General features: G+C 36.6%; 1 protein-coding gene across 2 annotated transcripts; it reads left to right on the forward strand.

The window, feature by feature from the left end:
* The first annotated feature begins 14357 nt into the window (after positions 1 to 14357).
* LOC125488538 lies at positions 14358 to 17945 on the forward strand. Of its 2 annotated transcripts, XM_048630200.1 has the most exons (3): positions 14358 to 16511; positions 16818 to 17088; positions 17491 to 17945. In XM_048630200.1, coding segments are annotated over exons 1-3 (609 nt in total). In that variant the 5' UTR covers positions 14358 to 16509; the 3' UTR covers positions 17827 to 17945. The 2 variants fall into 2 exon arrangements, with proteins under 2 accessions (XP_048486157.1, XP_048486156.1); XM_048630199.1 differs by having other exon boundaries at positions 14358 to 17088.
* The last annotated feature ends 5589 nt before the right edge of the window (positions 17946 to 23534 follow it).

The raw sequence follows: 23534 nt of genomic DNA on the forward strand, positions 1-23534 counted from the left end.
CGCCCTTCTACATCGTAGTGGAGGAAAAATGAAATGATTTTACGCGAAACGGTAACAGGTATATATATATACCTTAGCCCTGGTAAGAAAAGATAAATATGATGAGAATCAGTCTGTCAGTTTTGCTACAAAAATATCGATCGAACTTTCTTTTACAAGTTTTCATAAACGCCTTAAAAATTACAAACTACCAACTATTGCTTTTACTACTTAAATGCATAATGTATGCTGTTTTTTTTCAATTAAAATCCACAGATTTCAGCTTTTTTCCAAACTAAAACAATAATTACTATGAGACATACAACAAATTAAATAAAACAATGTTAGGATGTTGCCACAAACGCGGTCCGAAAAGCTCGCACTTAAATATCCACACTAAAAGCTCAAAGGTACAAGCACGTACATAAGGATTTAGAATTAAAACTGGGGCTAGGAAGTAATTTCGGAAAACGCATATTTGTTTGCCACTGTACTGTGGTGCGCTAAAATTTTGCGAGATTAGAAAATGTGGTCGGCTACACCCCACACTGAGACAGAGTATAACTTAGTATTCTACACTGACTATTTAAAATAAACTTGTATTTAATTAAAAGATTTTAATAAATCATATTTTTGTGATTGATAGCATTTAGTAGTCATTCTTCTTCTTAGCATTTGGGTGACAAAAACTATTGCTAGACTAGTTTGTCACCGTGTAAAGTGACCAGCTGTCGCTTCACGGGTTCGCTCACTAAAAAACCTAAGTACCTAGTGTATTGAATCGGCCTAAGTTTGTCCAATCTTAAAATATCTTTATACCAGAATATTGTAATCAGAGCTGACTGAAGAAGTAAAAATATATATACTTTGTCTTAAATATCTACGTTATCAAATTGTGTTCACATGTGTGTCATGACAATTTAGTCGTGTACTAAGTTTTACCTCGGTGCAGCCGCCAGTGCCGGTTAGCTGCTGCTTTGCGAGGCAAATGAGAGAATAGGGCGCACTTTGTTCCCATTCTACGTCGAAGCTTGTAAAGATTGTTGGATGTAAAGCTGTAAGTTTCATGTAAGGTTTAGTTTTTTGGCTATTTCAGTGCCTTCTTCTCTAGTGACTGTACTAAACAGGAGGATATTGCATAGAAAGAGGTTATCATTGTTAATATTATGTACATAATATTAACAATGATAACCTCCTTACATAATATATTGTCAGAATCGGTAGATAAAAATACATCCCCATCTTAGATTTTCACTTCGCCCATAAATTACCTAGTTCGCAAAGAATAACAAAAACAAAAAAAAAACGACGACCGAATGGCGTAGTGGTTAGTGACCCTGACTACTGAGCCGATGGTCCCGGGTTCGATTCCCGGCTGGGGCAGATATTTGTTTAAAACACAGATATTTGTTCTCAGGTCTTGGATGTGCCCGTAAAATGGCAATAGGCCCGCCCCCTATTACATTGGGACTAACATAACACTCTGGCGAAAAGTGGGTGCAGCAATGCACCTCTGCCTACCCCGCAAGGGAGTACATTAGTACAAGGCGTGAGTGCGTGTGACAAACAAACTAAGTACTTAAATTCAAGCATAATTTTTTGTGATTATAAGTACTATAACAAAATTTCGGTTTCAACTGTAATACATATAATTCTACCGGGCTTATAACAAAAACTGGTCAGTACAATAATAGCTGTAGTCCAACTTTCCTCTGAATGTCCCCCTACTGATCCTAATTGTTAAGTCATAAGGGGTGAATTTAAACTATGACTGAGTGTTTACAGTGGCATCCACTCTTAGGTTAACAATATACGAAAGATGGAGTTTCAGTGCAAAAGAAATGACAATGGGCAGATTGGGACCACCCTCCAATAGCATTAAGACTAACATCGTTGGATAGGTCTTGTCAATAGGAATAACTTTTGCTATGACAGCTTTGTTGTCACAGTTGTCCGTTCAGAGATATATGACTTATAAGTTCCGATACTCGTCAGTTCATCTTACTGCTATTGGAGGCTGGACCACCCTCCAATAGCAGTTGTTATCCAATATGCCCAGATCTCGTCTGATAGTGTAGATAGTGTAATTATAATAATAAATAATTAAAGAATCACCAGTGCTATTATTTTTCTTCCCAAGAAAATATATAATTAACCCCCTGTCGGAACTTATAAGTCATATATCTCTGAACGGACAACTGTGACAACAAAGCTGTCAAAGCAAAAGTTATTCCTATTGACAAGACCTATCCAACGACGTTAGTCTTACTGCTATTGGAGGGTGGTCCCAGCTCCCATATATTGTTGCCCATCCTCTTTTCCCGACAAAATGTCACTCCACTTTTACCAATAGACTCTTACTTTGAATTAGCTCGGTTCGAAGGTTTGCGTTCTTATCATTGGTAAAATACAATGAACCTAAAATGGTTTTGGCAGTAAAAAAAAAGGCGGTCAGTTTTTTGCTTTATTTTTATACGTAACGCACCATCTTGTTCACATATTGTTATTCTAAGTATGCACTAGACATCCATTAGAGTGAACTCAAACTGTGGCTCGTGTGCATATGGCATTCCATTCAGCGTACAAGTCTGTGTGACTAAATATTTACAAAACGTAAGAGAAAGTTGGAACAAGCGCTGATTTTGTTGAAAATTTTGTGAATTTCTGAAAGTACCTATTGCCAGGATTTAAATAGGATCTTAGTACAGTTGTTTTGGTTTGAGAGTTATAGATGTGTTTTGTAATATTCTTTTAATATTGCCATGAAATAAAGGGAGTAAATTATAATTTAAAATCGTTTCAGACAAAACCATTGCAAAATAAATTACCTTGCAGGGGGTTAAATTAAACAAAAAATGGCAAAAAAATCCAATAACTCTTTAACAATTCACATCTTCCAAAACAATAAGTCCAGTGTTTGTAGCGTTGTTTATTAATAGTAGCCTTACCGCTCAGGACAATATCATCCCAGAAATCTAGATAAGTAAATATATGTACTAAATATAAACAATCTACATACCCATCCTCCATTCCAGCGTAGGTACACATCTCACGGCCTATTTCGATTTCCAATTTGTCGAACTCCGTTCCTCGGCATCACCGAATGCCTCGCAAAACTTGGAAATTAGTTGCTACGACTCAATTTATTTGTCATACGCGACAAAATTAAGTGTATTTCATGAAGTTCGGGGTTGTTGGTGTTTGATTTATTATGTTGTTCTGTTTAACTTGGGCCGTGTAATTGGATGTTACGGCGCTGGTATGAGGCGAGGCTTTTTGATTTGCTGATTGGCTGTCGGTGCGCTTTTCTTTTGTTTTTTTGTAAATTCTATATGTGAATATTTAAAAAAAATATCTGTTACAAGAATTTACGTTTACCTAACGGGTGTATCAAACACATTAATGAACAGGCCACAGCAATACATAATCAGGTTTCCGCATCTTAGCTTTCGACATAGAGAGATTTGGCTGTCCTTTGTCTTATTGAGCCTAAAGGTATTTTTATTTTAAAATGGGCTGGTATGCATAAGAGAGAATTTTTTGTGATTTTATCTTAATTTCTAATGTGATATGTAGGTATCACACGGTTTCCATGTGAAGTCTACATTTAAATACGTTTTAGTTAGTAGTGGCCATTTAATTAGTAGGTGTAGGTACTAATAATGAAAACGAAATACTTGACACTTTTTTGTATTGAATGAGCTACGAAACTTTTAAAATGTACCTACTTACTATTTAAAAAAAATATGTGGCAAGAATGTTTACGTAGTATAAAAATCCATCAAAGCGAGTACATAACGTACTCGCTACTCGTATATCCTAAACAGAAAAAAGGAATAAAGCAACAAAAAAGGCAGATAACATGCACGGCTATGAATATTTTATTCATCATTTACTGGAATATTTTTACGGGCAAATATGTCCGCACTATGCTGCAGTGCAACCTTATTTATAAGGTAATTTTATTACCTTTGTTTAAACTATGCGAAGCTCTGTGTGTACAGAAAAAAACCATCAGAGTACCTATAAACAGCTCACGTTACATAACTAGGTGTAGTTTGTATCAATGAGAAGGGTAAATAAACAAAGTATGGCAGTGTGTGCTTACTTGATATAAAAAAAAAATATTTTACTTAAGTGGTATAGCAAGCCGTAAGGTGACCTATGCATGAGGCGTCGAGTCGAGAACTTTTAAGTCATATTAGAAAATGCTTTGATTGTTTTGATATAAATTTTACCGACGATCAAGGTCTCCTTGGATTCAATATTTAGATATCTACATAGCTTACTTCACTCTAGGTACAAAAAGTTGAGAATTGAGGTCCAGGAAAAAAAAAGTTAAAATCATACTGACAAAGAAAACTAGCATAAGAACGTAAAATTTAGAAGTAAAACCCAGCTAATTGTGACCCACTCGCCGCGCAAGCTCACAGCGTAACGAGCCCAAAAACGCGAATGAAACGAAAATACGGACATTAATTTAGTTAATTTCAGTTGAATGTTGCGGCGACCTCCGTGACATATTACACAGGGGGGGGGGGGGGGAGGGCAGCCATTTTGTGTGACACTGAATAGTTTAACCTCGGTAAGGAATAAACTGTTATGAATTTAGTTAGCGCTCTGACTAAAGCGCTGCAAGTCTTGAATTTCGATTGCCGGCCAGCATGAAATATATTTGTTTGTATAAACGTTGTTTTCGGTGGTATGCAGCTCAAAGGCCACAGCAGCCACGGGTCTATTGATATCACTTTCAGAGGCGCGAGCATAGGATTCGATACTATTTTCGTATCTACACGAAGGGTCGCTTTTACCAAACGCTAAACATATTTAAATCAAATTTTAAATACATTTGTACTAACTGACAGACGTATGACAGGCTACTAAATACGTTTAGCGTTTGGTGAAATTCCACCTTACATGGACAAAACAAATGCTACTTTTGGAACTAACAAATTTGCCTTACATTTTGACAGTGACATTTGACGATACGCAACGTAAACGGAGGTTTCGAATCCTGTGCTCGGGCAACTGACTGCATCTGTCTAATTATGACAGCAATAGGGCGATGTTACTCGTAATGCTTTCGGTATGCGGCTGACAATAAGCTCACCTCTTATTGTACTGGGGCTGAAATTACACTTGCGATCTCGCTCGACCCTCCGTCTAGAATTTAGAAGAGTAACTCTAGAGTTTAACAAATGCTAACATAAAAGATAGAGAAGCTAGAGACCGTGAAATATGGAACACTCTCCTGTCATGAACTTAAAATTGACCCGATTCTAAAGGGGCTTATAATGAAGAATCATAAAACGTCTTCGTAAACGGTGCTAAATAGGTATATTTTATATTTAATGCCTTACCAAAATCGTCTAACATTTGTTTCTGAACAGTCCGCCACAGTAATCTTTGGTCTATAAATTCAAAGTGGATCCCGTCTAAGTTTTCACAAACCTACTTGTTATAATACATGAAAAGGCAGCCCGGCTCAGCCCGCGGGCATATTTTCTATTGTGGATAAACTTTGTGTTCTGTAGAAACACTATTGTAGGGTGGACATGGTTTCCTAGCCGAACAATGGATGTCCGAATAGGACGATCTTTGCTGTTAACTTGTCACTCCTGACCCGCTATTCTGCTCGAAAAGCAACAATATGATTCCTCTATGTTGCAAAATTTCCATGGGTATTTGATATAGTATATGGGAATGGGTATAATAGTAAACGCAGGCCTGATCGAGTAACGCTCAGGAGTTCATTATAAAGCACTTTTTAAGACCTTTTGTGTTACTATAACATTTTTACAAAGCTCTGTGTCAAGATTTTTGTATTCAAAATGTATTGACACTAACTAATTAGGTACTTGGAAATGTTTTTTCGTTTTTATTTCATCATACCTATAGGATGAAGCACCTATAATGATTGTCCATGAATATTTGGACCGTGTGGTGAGCCTACTCCATGCCACGGCCCAGTATGAGTTAAGAATGCTGTCCAAAGTAGTAACATTCGAAGCTTTGGAATATCAACGTTGAAGTTTCGACAACAGCGCCACTGTCGACGGAACAACTTGGATATTAAAAGATGCCGAACCGTTTAAACCATAGAAGTATAAATAAACTAACGTTATTTTAAACGCACCTTCTATCTAATGTATATTTTTGATAATTAAATTGAAAAAAAAAAAATTTACACTCACCGAGTAATGAAAAAGTTCCAGTGAAAACAGCACCAACTTACCTAAACGGAAAAGACTAGCTTAATGACGCCGTTTTCAATATTGAGGTTCAGATTAATTTAATTTAATTCAATATTTATGTAATATTTTGCTCACGTTTTCGTTGCTCTGAGAGTCGTGAGTGTATATAATATACATAAAAAAATACCATTGGCTTCTTCAGCTCAAACCTAAGCAACCTGCAGTAGGTTTCCTATCTAAGTAGCTTTTTAACGACATAAATACATTTTCTAAAGGTAGTCTGAGTATCTAGCTCTCTTTATACAGGGTGCACATTTATCAGTGAAGTTTCAATGTAGCCAAGACATACTGAAACACGTAAGTGAAAAACGAAAAAAATATACATTAGATGGGTGAATTTCCCGCGGCCAAAAATCGCGTGGCATCAATGAAATCGGTACTAAAAAACCAAGTTATAATTTTCTAATATTTTTTTCCGGTTAAGTGAAATAGTTATCTATGTGTAGCACTAAATATTTTATTAATAGGATTAATGGATATTTAAAAAAAAAATATTAAACCCCCAAATCTTTCATTGCCGTGTCTGTCCCCACGTTACCACGTTTTGTATTATTCTTCATTGATGAAAAAATATTGAGTATTGATAGTTAAACTTAGTTTCATTTGATACATTAATAGTTAAAGTATTGTCACGGAATACATTTATTGAAATATATAAAGAATATAACGAACGGTAAGTGAAAATTCATGTGTCCCAGAACTTCTGTTCATTGCCGTGTCCTAAACATGATCAAGGCTATTGTTTTACCTATGAACTTGGGTGCCCCCCTCAGTGCGCTAATCGTTTCTTACAAGTGTCGCCTAACTGCTCGACGTGGAAGGAGGTACATCGGTGCCCGCGTTTTTGCGCTATAGTGAAAATCAGTAAAAATTTTGGGGACTGGACATTTTTTCTTTCATTGCCGTGGATAGTTATAACTTCTTTAAAATTAAGTTTGTCTTCTAGCGTAAGCATTCAAAAGAAAGCTTTTTGAAAATATTTACCTTATAAAGTGTTTATTTCTTCGAATAGTTAATACTTTTTTAGTTATTTATATTTAATGCCTTGATTTTCATCGCCATGCTTTCATTTCCGTGGCTTCCGTGGCCAATATTAGCTATGGCAATGAAAAAAAAGCCACGGCAATGAAAAAAATTTCATTGCCATGTCTTGTAAAATAATTTGTATTCATTGCCGTGGTTATGTTATTCATTTCCGTGGCCAGGTTATTCATTTCCGTGACTTATGTTTTCATCGCCGTGGTATGTATGATTAGGCAAAGTAACATATCTTTTACCTGTAATACAGGTAATACCGATCACTGACATTACCTACAGAACTAGTCAAATTACCTCTTTTTGCTGTGCGTTAAAACGGGTGCGTATCGCGATGTATAAAAACGAAATATATAATATTACATTAATAATAACAATCACAACATAATTATAATGAACGTTATGTATAAATAAGACCGGTGGTAGCTCAGTCGGGTACCAATGTGTTCCTTTGAATTTAAATACAATGTATACCATCGCTCTTACGGTGAAGGAAAACATCGTGAAGAACCCTGCATATCTACCTATAGATTTAGCACATCTAGATAATATGTGAACCCACCAACTCGCTGTAGACCAGCGTGGTGGGAAATGGTCCAAGCTTAGAAAGGCAGCAGCTTAGACCTTGGGGATATGCACATTGCACAAAGGTCCCATTCGAGAGAGCCAGGTGCAGGTACTTACACCTCCCACAGATAGTAGAATAGAATATAATAGAACATACATCTCTGCAGGAACTCATCTGGATGCTAAGTGGCCTTAATGCTGCTTGCAACGTGTAGGCCTCCGTATGAACTTGTCAAGACAAAAGTCATGTAGAATGTTCACATAAAACCGGAGCCGGTGATCGTTCGTGAGACAACTATCGAAGTTGTGCAATAATATGACTACCTGTGGCAGACTATTCGGCTAGGCAGAAGCAACTTCGACAAGGAGGCTGAAAGGCGCATCCAACAGTCTTCAACCATTGCGCCCTGCCAGTTATGACATATGGTGCAAAGGGTTCTACCTTTTTTGGCCTAAGATTTATTTGCCTAATCTCGTATTGCATAGTAACGTTTGGTCAAAGTCTCGTTTCGCCGAAAATTGTATGGCATAAATCTCATTTAGTAAAAAGTTATTTCGCATAATCTTATTTAGCCTAATAACGGTATGGTCAAATCTCAAATAGCCTAACAATACTATGGCATAGCTTATAAAAACTACTTATATTCATTTGGCTTTAACTTTGACGAAGCGTCTCCCTATACATATAGCGCAAACTGGTGCCTTGCATTAGGTATTTAATTTTCCGCTATGTGGGTAACGCTTCACTGCGCTCCGCTTTGCTTTCGACGAACATGTGCACCTAACATGCTCCTCTTCGCTTTGCTCGTCGTCGCACCTACCTTTAGGTTTCGATCCCATGGGGTTTAATGGCGATTGTAATAATTATAATGGTCATTCACTTTCGATATTTTGATCATTCAATATCGTGATTTTCGGGATGTAGGAGAAAAATATCACAATTTGTACATTTAAAACATACTGAATATAGTATTTATTAAGATAATATTAGGAGAAACAAGATTATACCAATAAGAACAATTTGAGCAAACGAGACTTAGATGTTTCAAGTTTGTGCCAAAAGAGTTTTAGACGAAACGAGTCTTATGCCACATAAGTCTTGGCAAAGTGATGATTCTACCAAAAAAGTTTAGACCTTACGAGTTATGCGAAATGAGTTTAGGATAATAAACTGAACACTGATGGTGGGACTGGTCCACCGATTTAAAGTCACTCAGCGTGCTATGGAGAGAGCTATGCTTGGGGTTTCTCTAATGGATGGTATCAGAAAAGAAGTTATACGTCAGAGGACTAAGGTTACCAACATAGCTGTCAAAATATGCAAGTATAAGCAGGTAGCCGATAGTGGCTGGATTCGGAAGACCGAGGACCGAGTGTTGTGGCGCTCCTTGGGAGAGGCCTATGTCCAGCATTGGATGATTATAGGCTGATGATGACAACATGTACATTTCATATTTTATTATACCAATTAAATACTATGATTTAGCATAAAGTTCATAAAATATTCTATCATATCACATAATGTGTGTTAAATTACACAACACCATCAAAACCTCTAGCACCACAACCTAAAGATAGGTGCGATGACGAGAAAAGCGAGGAGGAGCGGTTAAGTGCTCATGTTCAGCAAAAGCGAAGCAAGGCTACATGGGGAGACGCTCTATGTTTAGGTTTTGGTGCAAGGAGTTTTGACTGCGTTATTATTATTGGCGCTATGTAGGGAGACGCTTAGCTGACCAACATGTGCACCTAACCGCACACGCCTATGTTTATATTTTGGTGCTAGGTGTTTTGCCGGTGTTGTGTAATTCAGCACAGAGAATATATGTCATACTATAGTATATTTTATGAATTTTACATAAAATGAACAGTATACATATTGGGTATTATACCTTATAAAAATATAGATGTTATAGGTAAGGTTTATTATATGTTGTTAACGTTATTAGTGTGAAATGAAACATTTTGTTTTATACGTCGCAATACGGACCCCACAATGCTACTTAGAGAATTCCATACTATATTCTTATTTTTTTAAACATACTGTCGTTCTTTCTTTCGTTCCAATATCTATCCAAATATTTTGCCATACATGCCTGTCTAAGTTTGCGTTTCCCCCACAGTCTTTTTTAAAAATTGCAGTGGATTGATTCTTTCATTTCCATTGTATACAGTTCTTTCATTGCCGTGGAAGTTTGTTTCATTGCCGTGGGCCTTTGTTTCATTGCCGTGGACGCTTGTTTCATTGCCGTGAACGCATTTTTCATCGCCGTGGCACGAAATTTTTAATCATCCGTATCTCGTTAAGTTTTTAACTTATCTGCTACCCATTTAGTAAGAACACTAACATTAACAAAAACTTTAATAAAAGCGTTTTTCTAATATAAAAAACCTTAAGATAAAAAAGTCCACGGAAATGAAGATTTTTTAGGACTTGTTGAAATCCACCCAGATATATCTATACTGTTCAATATCTAATACAATGTATGGAAGAGCTGTAATTTTTCCGCACTCATAACGAGCTAATTGTTTTATTTTTCTTCAAAATATAGCTTAAAACTAGGTAAAAGGGATTGTCAGGAATACTACTGTATCTGCCTATTCAGAAAGATCATTAAATATTGCTTCTATTTACCCGCCCTGCTATTCCGATTTACCCGATTTCACGGTTGTCAGACGAATGCTTTTAGGCAGATCACTTATAAAATTTCACCTTAGTTTACAAAATAACCAGTTTCTGTGGGCGACGTTGCCACTGCGATGCGTTTTATTGACACAACTCCAGATACTTCCGTACAAGACGTAGCGGGTTCCGTACTCGGCATATTTCTAATCTACCCACGATTGGAAAAGTCTGATGCGGGCCTGTAAATAAGGATACAGTGAGTTTTCATTGCGATGAGGTATTTGTATTTATTCCTTTCCTATAATTTCATCCACTGCTAGACATAGATTTCATTCCACGCCACAAATACTCTCTTACTAAATTAATAATTTTACTATCCTAGTGTAAAACTAAAGCAGGTTCAATAGAAACCATAAAAATGCTTACATTTATTTAAATGCAACATATAGTATACATTACAGCAATATAAAAACTAAGGAATCTCTATTTTAGAAGGAGAAAAAAAGAACATGTTGATTTAGGCTCACACCGCGAGCCGCCGAGCCCGCTGAAATTGGTCGACATTCGAGTGTCCAATTTGACGCTCAGCAATGCAGCGCTCTCTCCCTAACGAGCGCAGCTAGACGGAGTGCCGTGGAGGGCCGATGCACTGCCCACCTGTGCTCGCTTCAAGCGCTCGAGCGCCCGCCTGACAAATGAGGGCTGCAACTAAACCGCCCAGCAATGTGGGTCAATAACCCCTAGTTACGAGATACATTTGCGGGTCTCTTGATCTTTGTAGCACTTTTGCGGGTTTAGTTCCGCTACTTTTGCGGACGACGAGTCGGATTTATGATGCTTATGGCTGGCTCCAGTTTTGTGAGTAAAGTCGTGATTTCTGAGGGACGCTGATGTGGGGAAACTTGCACTAGCATTTCAGTTTTGCGACGTTCCTTGTAGAAGGCAAAGAAAAACAGCAATTTCAGATAGCAACCAATAAATCCAGCTGGCCGGGAGCTGGAAAAAAACCGCCTGGACAACCGTTTAAAAGCCCGCAAAGTTTTTCCATAAAATCTTGCGAAAGTTTGAGGCGAGTGGCTCTGAAAATTTCAGTGAGCCACTTACCTCGGCCACTTTACAACTAATTAGTCTCAATTTCAATTAACAGGATCTATCAGGGCAAGTTTTGCTGCTGAGAGGCTATCGTGATTTATCCCCCCTCCCCTCCCTCAAAGGTTCCACTCGAGAGAGCCAGGCAAAGGTTCCACTCGAGAGAGCCAGGTGCAGGTACTTACACCCCCACAGAGAATAGAATAGAATAGAATAGAATATCCCCCCTCCCGTGCCCCCTTTCGGAGATCAACCAGAGGACCGAGAATTGCTGAAATAAAAATGAAAAGAGGCAAATGTGATTGAAGTTGAAACTAATATCGATTCGAGTAAAATCTTGTTTTAATTGAATTAAAAAAAAAAAAGACACGCACTCACGCCTTGTACTAATGTACTCTCTTGCGGGGTAGGAAGAGGTGCACTGCTGCACCCACTTTTCGCCAGAGTGTTATGTTAGTCCCAATGTAATAGGGGGCGGGCCTATTGCCATTTTACGGGCATTTTAAATCTATGTTATAAAGAAGTGTTCATCAACTTTATAAGATCTTTCAAAATAAATTGTATATGCTGCTTTGGTTCATTAAATAATGTACACCGACGATACAGTCATAAAGTTATAAAAATCAAACATCTTACTATCATTTTAACAAGAAAAATACAATACCTTACTTTTCTCTGAAAATACTTTTAAATTCACCAGCATTAACCAATAAGGATACAGAAAAAGAAACATTACCAATCGAATGAAATTTGTAATGATAATAGACGCAATCCGATCCGACTAGCTAGACGCTAGTACGTTGGTTCTACATAATAATATGATAATTTCAATAACAATACGGCTGGAGTTTGGGGTTCACGAATTGAATACTATAGTATGGAGGTTATGTAAATTGAACTTTATTATTATTATTAAATTCTTTATTGCACAAAGTAAATTGGTACAAAGGCGAACTTAATGCTAGCAGCATTTTCTACCAATTAACCTTTGGTGATGTTGAAAAAGTGATTGGTAGTGCTTAATGCTTTGAGGAAAGAAGATGGTTTATATTGAGTACTTAACCGAAATATTAATATCTTAATATATACCTATCTATACAATATAAATATACACATGATACCTAAATAAATACATTACATAAATACATAAATACATACATAAAATTACTATCATCATCATCATCACACAGATAGGGATCAGTTAGGCAGAATGTTCTGCTCTTGGAGGTAGTGGAGACGAACTTTAGACTTTATCGAGACTTTATCCTTTAATTTGGTAGAGATGTTTAACAATAACTCAAATTGCAAATTTCATCTGTCAAAATTACTTTTTAACTCCTGCAGGATCGGATCTTATCTTTTATGTAAGGGTTCCAGAGATAATGTAAGTGGTTTACTTGTCTAAGCAGGGTCCTTATCGTGAAGTCAATACGAAATAATTAGTGTCAAATTCAATACATTTAAGATCCGAAAATTGTTGCGAAATCATGTTTGCAATAGGTAGTAATTAGGTACACAGTTCCTGTCTTTGTGTATAATAATAATAATATGTGGGGACATCTCACACACGGCCATCCGACCCCAAGCTAGGCAGAGCCTGTGTTATGGGTATCGGACAGCTGATATATCTACACAAATACATAGATAGATAAATATTAAATATAAATATCAACACCCAAGACCCGTGTACAAATATCTGTCATGAAACAAATATCTGCCCCAGCCGGGAATCGAACCCGGGACCTTCGGCATAGCAGTCAGGGCCACTAACCACTACGCCATTCGACCGTCGTATGTAAGCAGCATGTAGCGTCACAGAAAAATAGAGGGCAACAAATTACGGAACCAACCTAAGGAAGGACATCTGACAATAGTCTATTTATATCACAACCCCCGGAGTCACTTGGCCGTACGTAATTCGCTTCCTGCTCAATAAAACGGAAGGAGCGAGGATGTGTGCAACTCTTTTGACAAGCTCCTCTGTGTTGTGGGCGCCTGGTACTTTTGAACGAGTCCTTACGAATGGGTAATAGACAAACTACTTAAAATTAAATAGAACAATAGTAGGGTGTAATGGACAACATTTCATTTTCTTTACCCTATATTTTTATTAGCTATTCTGAAAGTTTATAGAAAATTAGTGGACCCGTATTTTTTTATTTTGTATATACATTAATTTTTGCATGTTATTTTTAACTTTAAAGTTAATTATTTTAAAACCGGAAGTCACGTCACATATTAGGCTCGATTTTTATTTTTGTCTATTGCCGGAGTCTCGAAAAAAAACATAAATGACACTGACAAGTGACATTTAAACTTTGTTTACATGCCAACAAACAAATGGGTCATTTTCAAATGACATTGATATTTCTGATGATGGAAAGTAGGTACTTATCATGTAAAAAAATAAGCAGAAGCATTTTTTCAACTGTGTAGGCGGTGGCATGCTCTGGGACATATTATATAGAGGTCATCTCTTAATAATAAATAAAAAAAATTGTCAGAAAGTGTCAGAACAGAATTAATGAAAATGACCCAAATAAACAACAACGTCACGATAAAACGTCAACGTCAATCAAAAATGAAAGTGACAGTTACTTTGTTTTTAAATCTATGGGCTTTGATCATCAAAATGCATCGCACCTGATGCATGACGGCATCAGCACTTTTTTACTATTTTATGATTTTCTCGAAAATGATACATCCAAAAAATACAAAAACATTTTTTTTGTGGCCTTTAGAGCTAAATCTCGAAATGGTTTTCGATTTATAGGAGCTTTAGTTTTTTGAAATGTTGTCCATTGGGGATTCTAAATCACAGACGGCTCGCTGCGCTCGCCGTCCGTGATTTAGACCTCCCCAATCACACCCCGAGTTGCGATCCGGTGGAAACCTGCGTCGCGCAACTGATAATCGGTACTGGTCCATCAGGATATTTATCTTGTACAAATCAGTACCAGATACATAATCCTGATCGAGCTTTTACTCACAGTCTACCATTAAATATGCGGGCGGTCTCAGTATCATTTTTAATACAGCAATGTAGAAAAATAGCAAATGTTTTAGAGCGTCATGTCTAACAACTATTATTTATCTAAAGGTTTAATTGCAAGTGTTTACCAAATTATTGTAAAAAACAGCAAAACCTTCGCATGCGGTGTACCGTCTGGTAATCAATAATGTTCAGTCAGTAATGTTTTTACGGTACACCGCTTGCTCGGGTCATTTTCCCATTTAATAATTTCTCATTCAATAATTTCCCATTCAATAGTATTTCATTTCATGCGTCTACCATTAACGTGTTCAGACTGCCCACATCTTACTAACGTTTATGGTGTAGCATGGGTGACTAGGTACAAGGATACTTGCAATTTCGGATTGGGCGTATCCTACTCATGCAATGCATATCATACAAGACCAGTCAAGTTAATAACTTTGTTTTTTGTATATATAGCGAAGGATCGTAAAAACTTTGACAGCGCGATGTAGGAATACAAACTTATGTTTCATTCAATGTAGCCTTTATTTCAGTCTACTATGTACTAATTTGATGCATGTTAAATGTAAACTAATACATGGTTCTAATACGTCACGTCTCGTTTTATGCCACATGATATCTGCCTCAATGAAGAAATTGTTTATAAATACTTCAACAAGTAGGTACTGATTTACATGCATGACAAGTGAATGTTAGTTATTTCACCTGCTAGGTACGTACTTGGAATGCAATTTTTGTTTTCAATATATTTTTTCATTTAATCACATTGAAATATAAATATATATATTTTAATATCCATTATTATATTTATTGGTACTTGATGTATATCGTGATCGTGGTTAAAAGGTATTTTTTTCACAAATTTCCAAATTCTGATTTCAGTTTCAGGCTTAGATATACCATGCTGCACATGTAGGTTTCGGCTTAGTATACCAATTTTGCAACACCCTGTTTATACATGATGTTACGGAACCCTCAGCGCGTGTTTCGCCAGATTTTATATGGTAATGCGCATGAGCACCATGGGCGTAACTTGCGTTTCGAAGTACAGATTTATCTTGCTTTTCTGATAATCAGGTGATTCAGCCTGCAATGCAATGTCTTAACGGCCTAACAAATATGAGTACAACTCAAAATACATATCTTCACAGCGCGTGTTGCCCCGCGGATTCGAACCCGCGACCTCTTGGTCGAGAGCCATTGGCTAAGTTGGCAATTAAAGAATAAAATTATATTATATATATCATAGAATTTTTTAAGGAAATGAATCTGACTTTCCATTTGAAAGACCTTCTTCTGATCACTTATCCACTTAAGATTTATTTACAATGCGAGCTAGTGCAGTTAAAACATACTTACAGCTAGTTTCCAATACATAATTCAATCGATGATTAACTTTTATTGGCCTTTTGGAAACAGAAAGCGGAAGATGTAGGTAGGTTTGATTTGAGGTGAAAAGCTTTGAAAACACGGAAAATGTCTCCGTAGCTTAATATAACTTGGATATGCTACTAGATAGTAACGTCCTAGTATGTTATTAAAGATCTCTAGCAACTATTTCATGTAATGCCTTATTGGAAGCCATTGCCTTTTAAAATTATAGTATCTTATTTCTGAATTCGGTAAACATAATCAAATGTATGACCCGCTTAAGGTATGTAAGGATGAGTTTATACTAAAGAATCACTATGACTTATTAAGTTGAGTAATTAGTTCTTAAGGATTCGGGACATAAGGTTTATTATACTTTAAACATGTATTAACAAAAATATATATTTATGTTGGTTTTGCATTATGAATCGCGCCTTATAATTTGCTGAACAAAACTATTCGCTCCGCCTCAGAGGACCTTTTTCATACGCGAGACTGCGAGAGTGACATTATACTGCATCGTTCAGTGGTTCAGTGTTGTGATTATAAGTGCTGGTGTTCCTGTAGCTCCTCAGCAGATCTTCATAAGTATGTACGTGTCTATTTTATTACTTTATCGCACTCTGATTTATTCCATTTGACTGAAACTTTTAAGATATATTTCAGCACCCTTAGAAACTTAGTTTTTTTAACTATACATATATTCCCTTCCCAGTAAGAGCACTTAAAAAAAGGATAGAAGAGTTAGGTATATAATGTGACGATGTAAGAGCAAATAGTTCCTACCTATGCCCAAATTTATCATCTATTATACTTTTCATAAATTTGAAAGAAATTTAACGTAACTGCGTTTCTATTCAACAGTTTTTTTACGAAGTTTATGTATGTTTACTTTCAGGGCTCACTGGTCGCAAAATCCGTTTTGGGCAGACGAGGATATCTTCGCATCCAGCTCTACCAATCCTGCCTCGAACCAGAAAAAAGAAAAGAAGAAAGAACCAGCAAAACGCGGTAAAGCTAGTTCCAAGAGCTCAGCGCCGCCGCCCGCTGCGAGCGTCGCCCCGCGAGACCTGTTCGCCTGCGGCTCCGACACCGAGCCCGAGGAGCCCATCCCGGCAACGCAGCCCTCGGCCGTTAAACGCAAGCGTGCTGTTTTTCCTGATTCCGAGGTAATTAATAAAACATTCATATTTTTTATTTGGTATGAAGCTTTTTATAAAACTTTGGCTAAGTTTCATCAAAATCGGTTCAGCCATTTATAAGTACTGGTGCTCTTTAACTGCAGTTCGACGAATTAATGTTTATTGGACAGGCATTTGGTGTAAAGAAAATAAATTCAGATCGTATTCGAAAGAAGCCCATGTCTAGCAGTGGACTGTTAAGTGTGCACATGTGTGTGCGTGTGTATGCGTGTGCATTATCAATTCCCCTTTAAATTCAGCATACAGTAAAGTTTTTGAAACCAGGGAGTGCAATCCTCAACCCGTTCGTTATTTTTTTAATTCATTCGATTTTCAGGCGATTGTGTATGAGTAAGGGCTGATTTCTAATTACTTTTTATTTACTTTCAGGACGAAGCAACAAACGTTGTTCCAGGCAAATGCAGTCGCGCGGCGGTGCCTGCAACACAACTACGCAGCTTCTTTACGCAGAGGACTGCTTCTGGGTACAGCACTCAGCGAGATCCCCTCAAGCGAGGCGAATATTTTATTGAGCTGCGCGTTTATAACACAGCGGAAGCGGAGAAACTCCAGGATGAGAAGTGGCGTCATCCAATCCTTGCTATAAAAGTAGGCGCGGATACTAACAGTAGCGTGTGGCGCGCGACGAGTCGTCTAGTTCAAGCGACTCGGGAAGATTTTGCTCATATTCAGCCCATCATTTACCCCAACTGCTATTCATATTAGAGGCCTACGTTTTTCAACTGTATGGTTACGGTTATACCTAGGTACCCAACCTATTGGCATATATAAAAATTAATATGTACTTTTGTTATTTTAAATATATAATCAAACAATTATAGAATTATTTACATATTACTCTAACCTTTGAATTACTTATTAGCTAATGATTCGTAAAATAACTTTTTTGGATTTAAACACATATCTGTCTATTCGCTTTCGATTATTGATGTTGTAGTAGTGACTTAATACTTGTAATAATTGAGAAACTCGGTAAATATACAAGGTAGGTACGTTATACTTTAATATACCTACTAGTTAAAAATTTATGACAATCCAGTAAAAATAAATAAGGTTTCTTTATTTAATATTAATAAATAAAATGTTTTGCACAACTTGTAATGTGGTCGTACCAAGTTATGCAGCGCATAAAAAATCTAACATTCATAAATCCAACAGTTTAATCAGATCCGAATTCGATAATGTGTTAATAATAGCCACGGCTTTTAAAAATCGAATTTTGAGCTATAGAGTCAATCCATCAACATCGTGCTTATCGCCAGAACTATTTTGTTAAATATAAAAGATACTGTCTGTAATCTTATCAAAAAATCTTTGGTAGCACATAGAGCAATAAAAATTAACTTTGAGCTTTATGTCTCTTATACTTTGCCGAAAAACGAGGAAACGTCAATAAAATCTTTCAACACAAGTTATGAGGCTCTTTTTGAAAATTCAGATATTTCATCTGTTTATTGCAACTCAGCAGAAAAACTTGTTACCAAATGTTCCGAGTTTGAACTTTCAGAGTCTGGTTGGACGATTGATTCTATAAGCCATTTAGAGGTAAACATAAATAAATACAATCCCTTGAGAGCTGGATCTTTCGTTAAACTACCGGCGAAAATAAGCAGAACTAAAGCTTGTTTAAATATTCAAAATAAGGACGAACATTGTTTCTTGTGGAGTATAATGGCTCATTTATATCCCGCGAAAAATAACCCAGTTAGAGTAAGAATGTATCCCCATTATTCCAAAGTGTTAAACACTGCGGGAATGACTTTCCCACCAAGTTTTGAGGACATTAAATTATTTGAGAAATTAAATCCTGACATAAGTATTAATGTTTACGGCCTAGAAACGAACAGTGATGTCGTTGGACCACTATTTAAAACTTCATCACGTAAACTTACTCACGTAAATTTGCTATATATTGATAACGGTGGAAAAGGACATTATTGTCTGATCAAAAACTTTGATAGACTTGTTCGTAACCAACTTACGCAGCATAAATGTAAAATATTTTTATGCGATGAATGTTTTATTTATTTTAATTCAGAAAAAAAGCTTTGTGATCATAACTGTGCAAGAGTAAAAACTACATTGCCCCCGGAAGGCAGTAAGATATCATTTTCAAACGTAGATAAGACGCAACGAATTCCAATAGTTATTTACGGGGACTTTGAAAGTTTACTTCATGAGTACAATGACAAGAACAAATCTGAACATGTAGAAAACATTCAAAAACATGAAGCTACTTGTTTTGCATATTACATCTGCTGTAAATCTAACCCGGAATTAAATGAGTATGTTTCATATCGCGGGGCCCGCTGTGCTAAAAAATTTGTGGAAACTATTTCAAATGATGTTAAAAGATTGTATCAGATATTGTCAGTCGCGCAACCTATGTTGCCTTTAAGCCAAGAGGAAAAAACATCCTTTGATAACGCAAATACGTGCTATTTCTGTGAAAAAAACTTTTCGCGCGATGAAATTAAAGTAGCAGACCATGATCATTTCACTGGTAAATATCGAGGTCCTAGCCACAAGTCGTGTAACTTAAAAGCTAAAGTTTGTCCTTTCATTCCCATAATATTTCATAATTTATCGGGTTATGATTGCCATTTATTCATTAATGAACTGTCAAGTATAATAGGACGTGTTAAGGGTCGGCAATAGGGAATCGAGGGTTGGCATTGTCATAGAATTATGTAGTAAATGATGCTCTACAGTCTTGAAAAAAATCACACAGGTAGCCGAAGAGTTTAGCTAGGTGCTGAATCATTTGAATTTAAGTAAATGCTTATGGATAACTGTAAATTAAATCTGAAAAACCAGTAAATCACACTCCCGTATTGTAACAACTGTGTCGTAATTATCAAGAATTTTCATATAATTCTTATCAAATTATAAAGATAAATGCTTGGACTAGGCGCTAAATACCTTGTTTTTTAATGAACACACACCTATTTTGTGTAAATTAATCCCAAACTTGAGCAATTTTTTTCCCTCAAATCTTCATACAAATATCTATGGCGGCTTTCTGTGTTATAAAATCATAAACACAGGCGACGTTTGACTCAGTCGGCCGGTGGCCTCCAAAGAAGGGTCACGTCGGTTTAGGCAGCACTGACAGCTCGCGATCTAATTGTGTACAGACACAAAATCACTGCACATTGGTTGTTATTGCACTTTTTCAACTTTTATGACACCAACATAATTTGATTTGAAATTGAGGAAGTATAATTCTTATAATATACTCAATACATTAAATGATAATGTTTTTTATTAGTTACATGGTACTTCTTGATTAAATTATAATTATTAATGCCTAACTAAAACTAACTAATATAAAATTAAAATTAAACTAAAAAGAAGATGCTGGCCAGATCGCTGCCACTGTCGGGTAGGGTACCCAAGACGCCGGCCGCGATACCCCGCTGTATAGCGATGCTTAGCCTTTGTGATAGGTAAGTGCCAGCCCTAGGGTCCCTTGAGACTTCTATTAGTCTGCTGCTGATGTCTTTAAAAAGCTGACGTGCCTCCGGTCCCCACGGCCCTGGGATGAGGAGCAGGAATATAGCGAATGGATCTAAGTGATGACAATACGTAGGAACATTAGGTAAGGATTCAAAAACACAGTTTCATGGTGCTGGTTGAGGTATGGTCTCGTGAGGATCTGATGAGGGCAGTAACACGGTGGTGATTGAATTTTATTTCAAAGATAATAGCTAAATTAGCTTAATAGCTAAAAGCATCGAGTTTGGGCTATTAAGTATGTTTTTCAGAGAGAGAGAAAGATATTTTAGGTTTTCTCTGGATTAGTTAGGTTTACTGGGTTTACTAAATTCAATGTTATTGCATCAATAATAAAAAAATCAAGAAAATATTCAAAGTTTCCATTCTCGCTTTTCACGCACGTACACAAATCACAAACTCATGCATTGTTCTAGGAGCAGGGTCTACCCTGGTGCATTTCCATGACCACTTTTCACTAGCGTCCCACTGGTTTCGGTGCTCAGTGGAATAGCACCATTAACCATTATTATTCTGAGATATCATCACTTCTTATTCTGAGTTATCCAACATAAAATCACGCCATCTATTGAAATCATTTTTTTAATTAGGATTTGTCTATGGTGTGGTCCCCAAATTTAAGGGTAAAAGCAAAATAATTATATTTTAACCTTTTTTATACCTATTATATTAAAAAACCTATTCATCCCTACCTACACCATCAAAATAACCGGAAAAAATATCAGCGCCAATTTACTTGTATGGGAGAGGGAGTACCCCATTTTTTTTTTGGGTACTCGCCATATCTATGCGAAATATCAGCTTGATATCTTTACCCGTTTCTGAGAAAAAGGGCGGTGACAGACAGTCAGTCAGACAGACGGACAACAAAGAGATCTTATAACTGTTCCTTTTTTCCTTTTTTCCTTTTGAGGTACGAAAACCTAAAAATAATAAAATATATTTTTCTGCTACCAAAAATATACTTACATACATACATACATACAATCGAAAAACATTACTCTCCTCCTTCGGCAGTCGGGTAAAAACAAGTGAGACAGGGTTTCATTCTGAACTTTTGTTCTACGAGTTTTAAAAATTAACCTAAAAAAAACCTTTTTCATAGAAACTTTGTGGACACGTGACTTTTTACCATGGAAAACGATTATTTTTTTCTCGAATTTGCAAAACTCGTAGAACCAAAGTTGTTCAGAATGACCCCTTGAGTCATCCCCTTTCGGTTTAGTATAACTTATTATCTACACTTTAATACCTGTAGTTACCTTTCTACAAGTAAATACCACATTTGTTTAGAAATCTAATCGGGTTCCGAGTATAGAGAAAAGTGACACCCCTATTAATTTCTACTCTTTCCTGGTGCTTACCAGTGTAATTAAAAATTATGCTTACCCTAAAATCACCCAAAATATACGTGGGTGGTCTGAAAAGTTTCCAACCTAACATAGATACAAGATTTTTTTTCTTAAAATTTATTTTTATTCTTCTAAATAGTCTCTCATATAGTAATTAGGCGGCGCCAAAACTCGGATTTATTGCGCCTAAACTGCGCCAACAGAGCATTGGAAATGTTCATTCGAACACGTCGTTGGTCTGACGTTAGCAAATGCGGCAGCCAACGCGCGGACAGCCTTCTCATGCCTAAATCTTGATTTAATATGTGACAAACACATTCTCTGGACATTTTCATTCCCTCTGCTATATCTCTCACTTTAATTCGGCGGTCGTCTAACACCATTTGGTGAACTTTAGCGATGTTATCGTCAGTAGTTGCAGTTTTTGGACGTCCCGAACGTTCATCATCTCCGAAGCTCTTACGGCCACGTTTAAATTCGGCTGCCCAAAATTTTACTGTGGTAAATGACGGTGAAGAGTCCCCGTACACAGAATCTAACTCATCTTTGATTTGCGTAGGGGCATTCCCTTTCAAAAACAAATATTTTAAGACAGCTCGATACTCGATTTTTTCCATTTTCACAGAAATGCTCACATCGACTCACTCAAACGACTGTAAAATAAAAACCGCGCGTCAAAAATGGCTGAAACTTTAAAGTGTTGCTGTCAAAAGATGCACAATTACATTCCCTGACTTTAATTGATGTGTGCTACCATCTTCACGTTGAGGTCGGAAACTTTTCAGACCACCTACGTACTTGAACATAATTGTCAATAAAGTTGGCGAGTAAAAGTTTATCGACCCACTGTGCAAACTTACATGTGTGCGTGTCACTGCGTGTGCTGTGTGAAGAGCACTGAAAACCCAAATTTGGCGGTGCACGTCACCCTGTACGGGCCCTTAATCTCATTCCTAAAAATAAAGAAAAATTCATTTCCTTTACTAAGTTTATACCTATTGACGCAAAAAATGTGGCTCAGCTAAAGTTCATAGATTCTTTTAATTTTTTGAGTTCTGGTTTAGATAAACTAGCCAAAACACTAAGTTCTAGTGACTTTATAAACCTACGTAAATATTTCAAAGATCAATATTTGTTCGATTTGGTTCGTCGCAAAGGAATTTATTGCTATGATTATGTCAATTCATGGGACCGTTATAGTGAGAACCAACTTCCCGAGCGAAAACACTTCTTTAGTAAACTTAATTCTGAAGATGTGTCCGAAGAAGATTATAAGCATGCGTTGAATGTGTGGCAATCCTTTAATATTAAAAATATTGGAGAGTATACGGATCTTTATTTAAAATGTGATGTGCTATTGTTATGCGATATTTTTGAAAAATTTCGTAGTATGAGTTTAAAATATTATCAATTGGATCCATGCTACTATATCTCATCTCCATCATTAAGTTGGGATGCGATGTTAAAATTCACAAAAGTTGAATTAGATTTAATATCGGATTTAGAAATGTATCAAATGATTGAAAATGGAATACGAGGTGGCTT

This window comes from Plutella xylostella, chromosome 25 (genome assembly GCF_932276165.1).
Source record: "Plutella xylostella chromosome 25, ilPluXylo3.1, whole genome shotgun sequence".
NCBI lineage: Eukaryota > Metazoa > Arthropoda > Insecta > Lepidoptera > Plutellidae > Plutella > Plutella xylostella.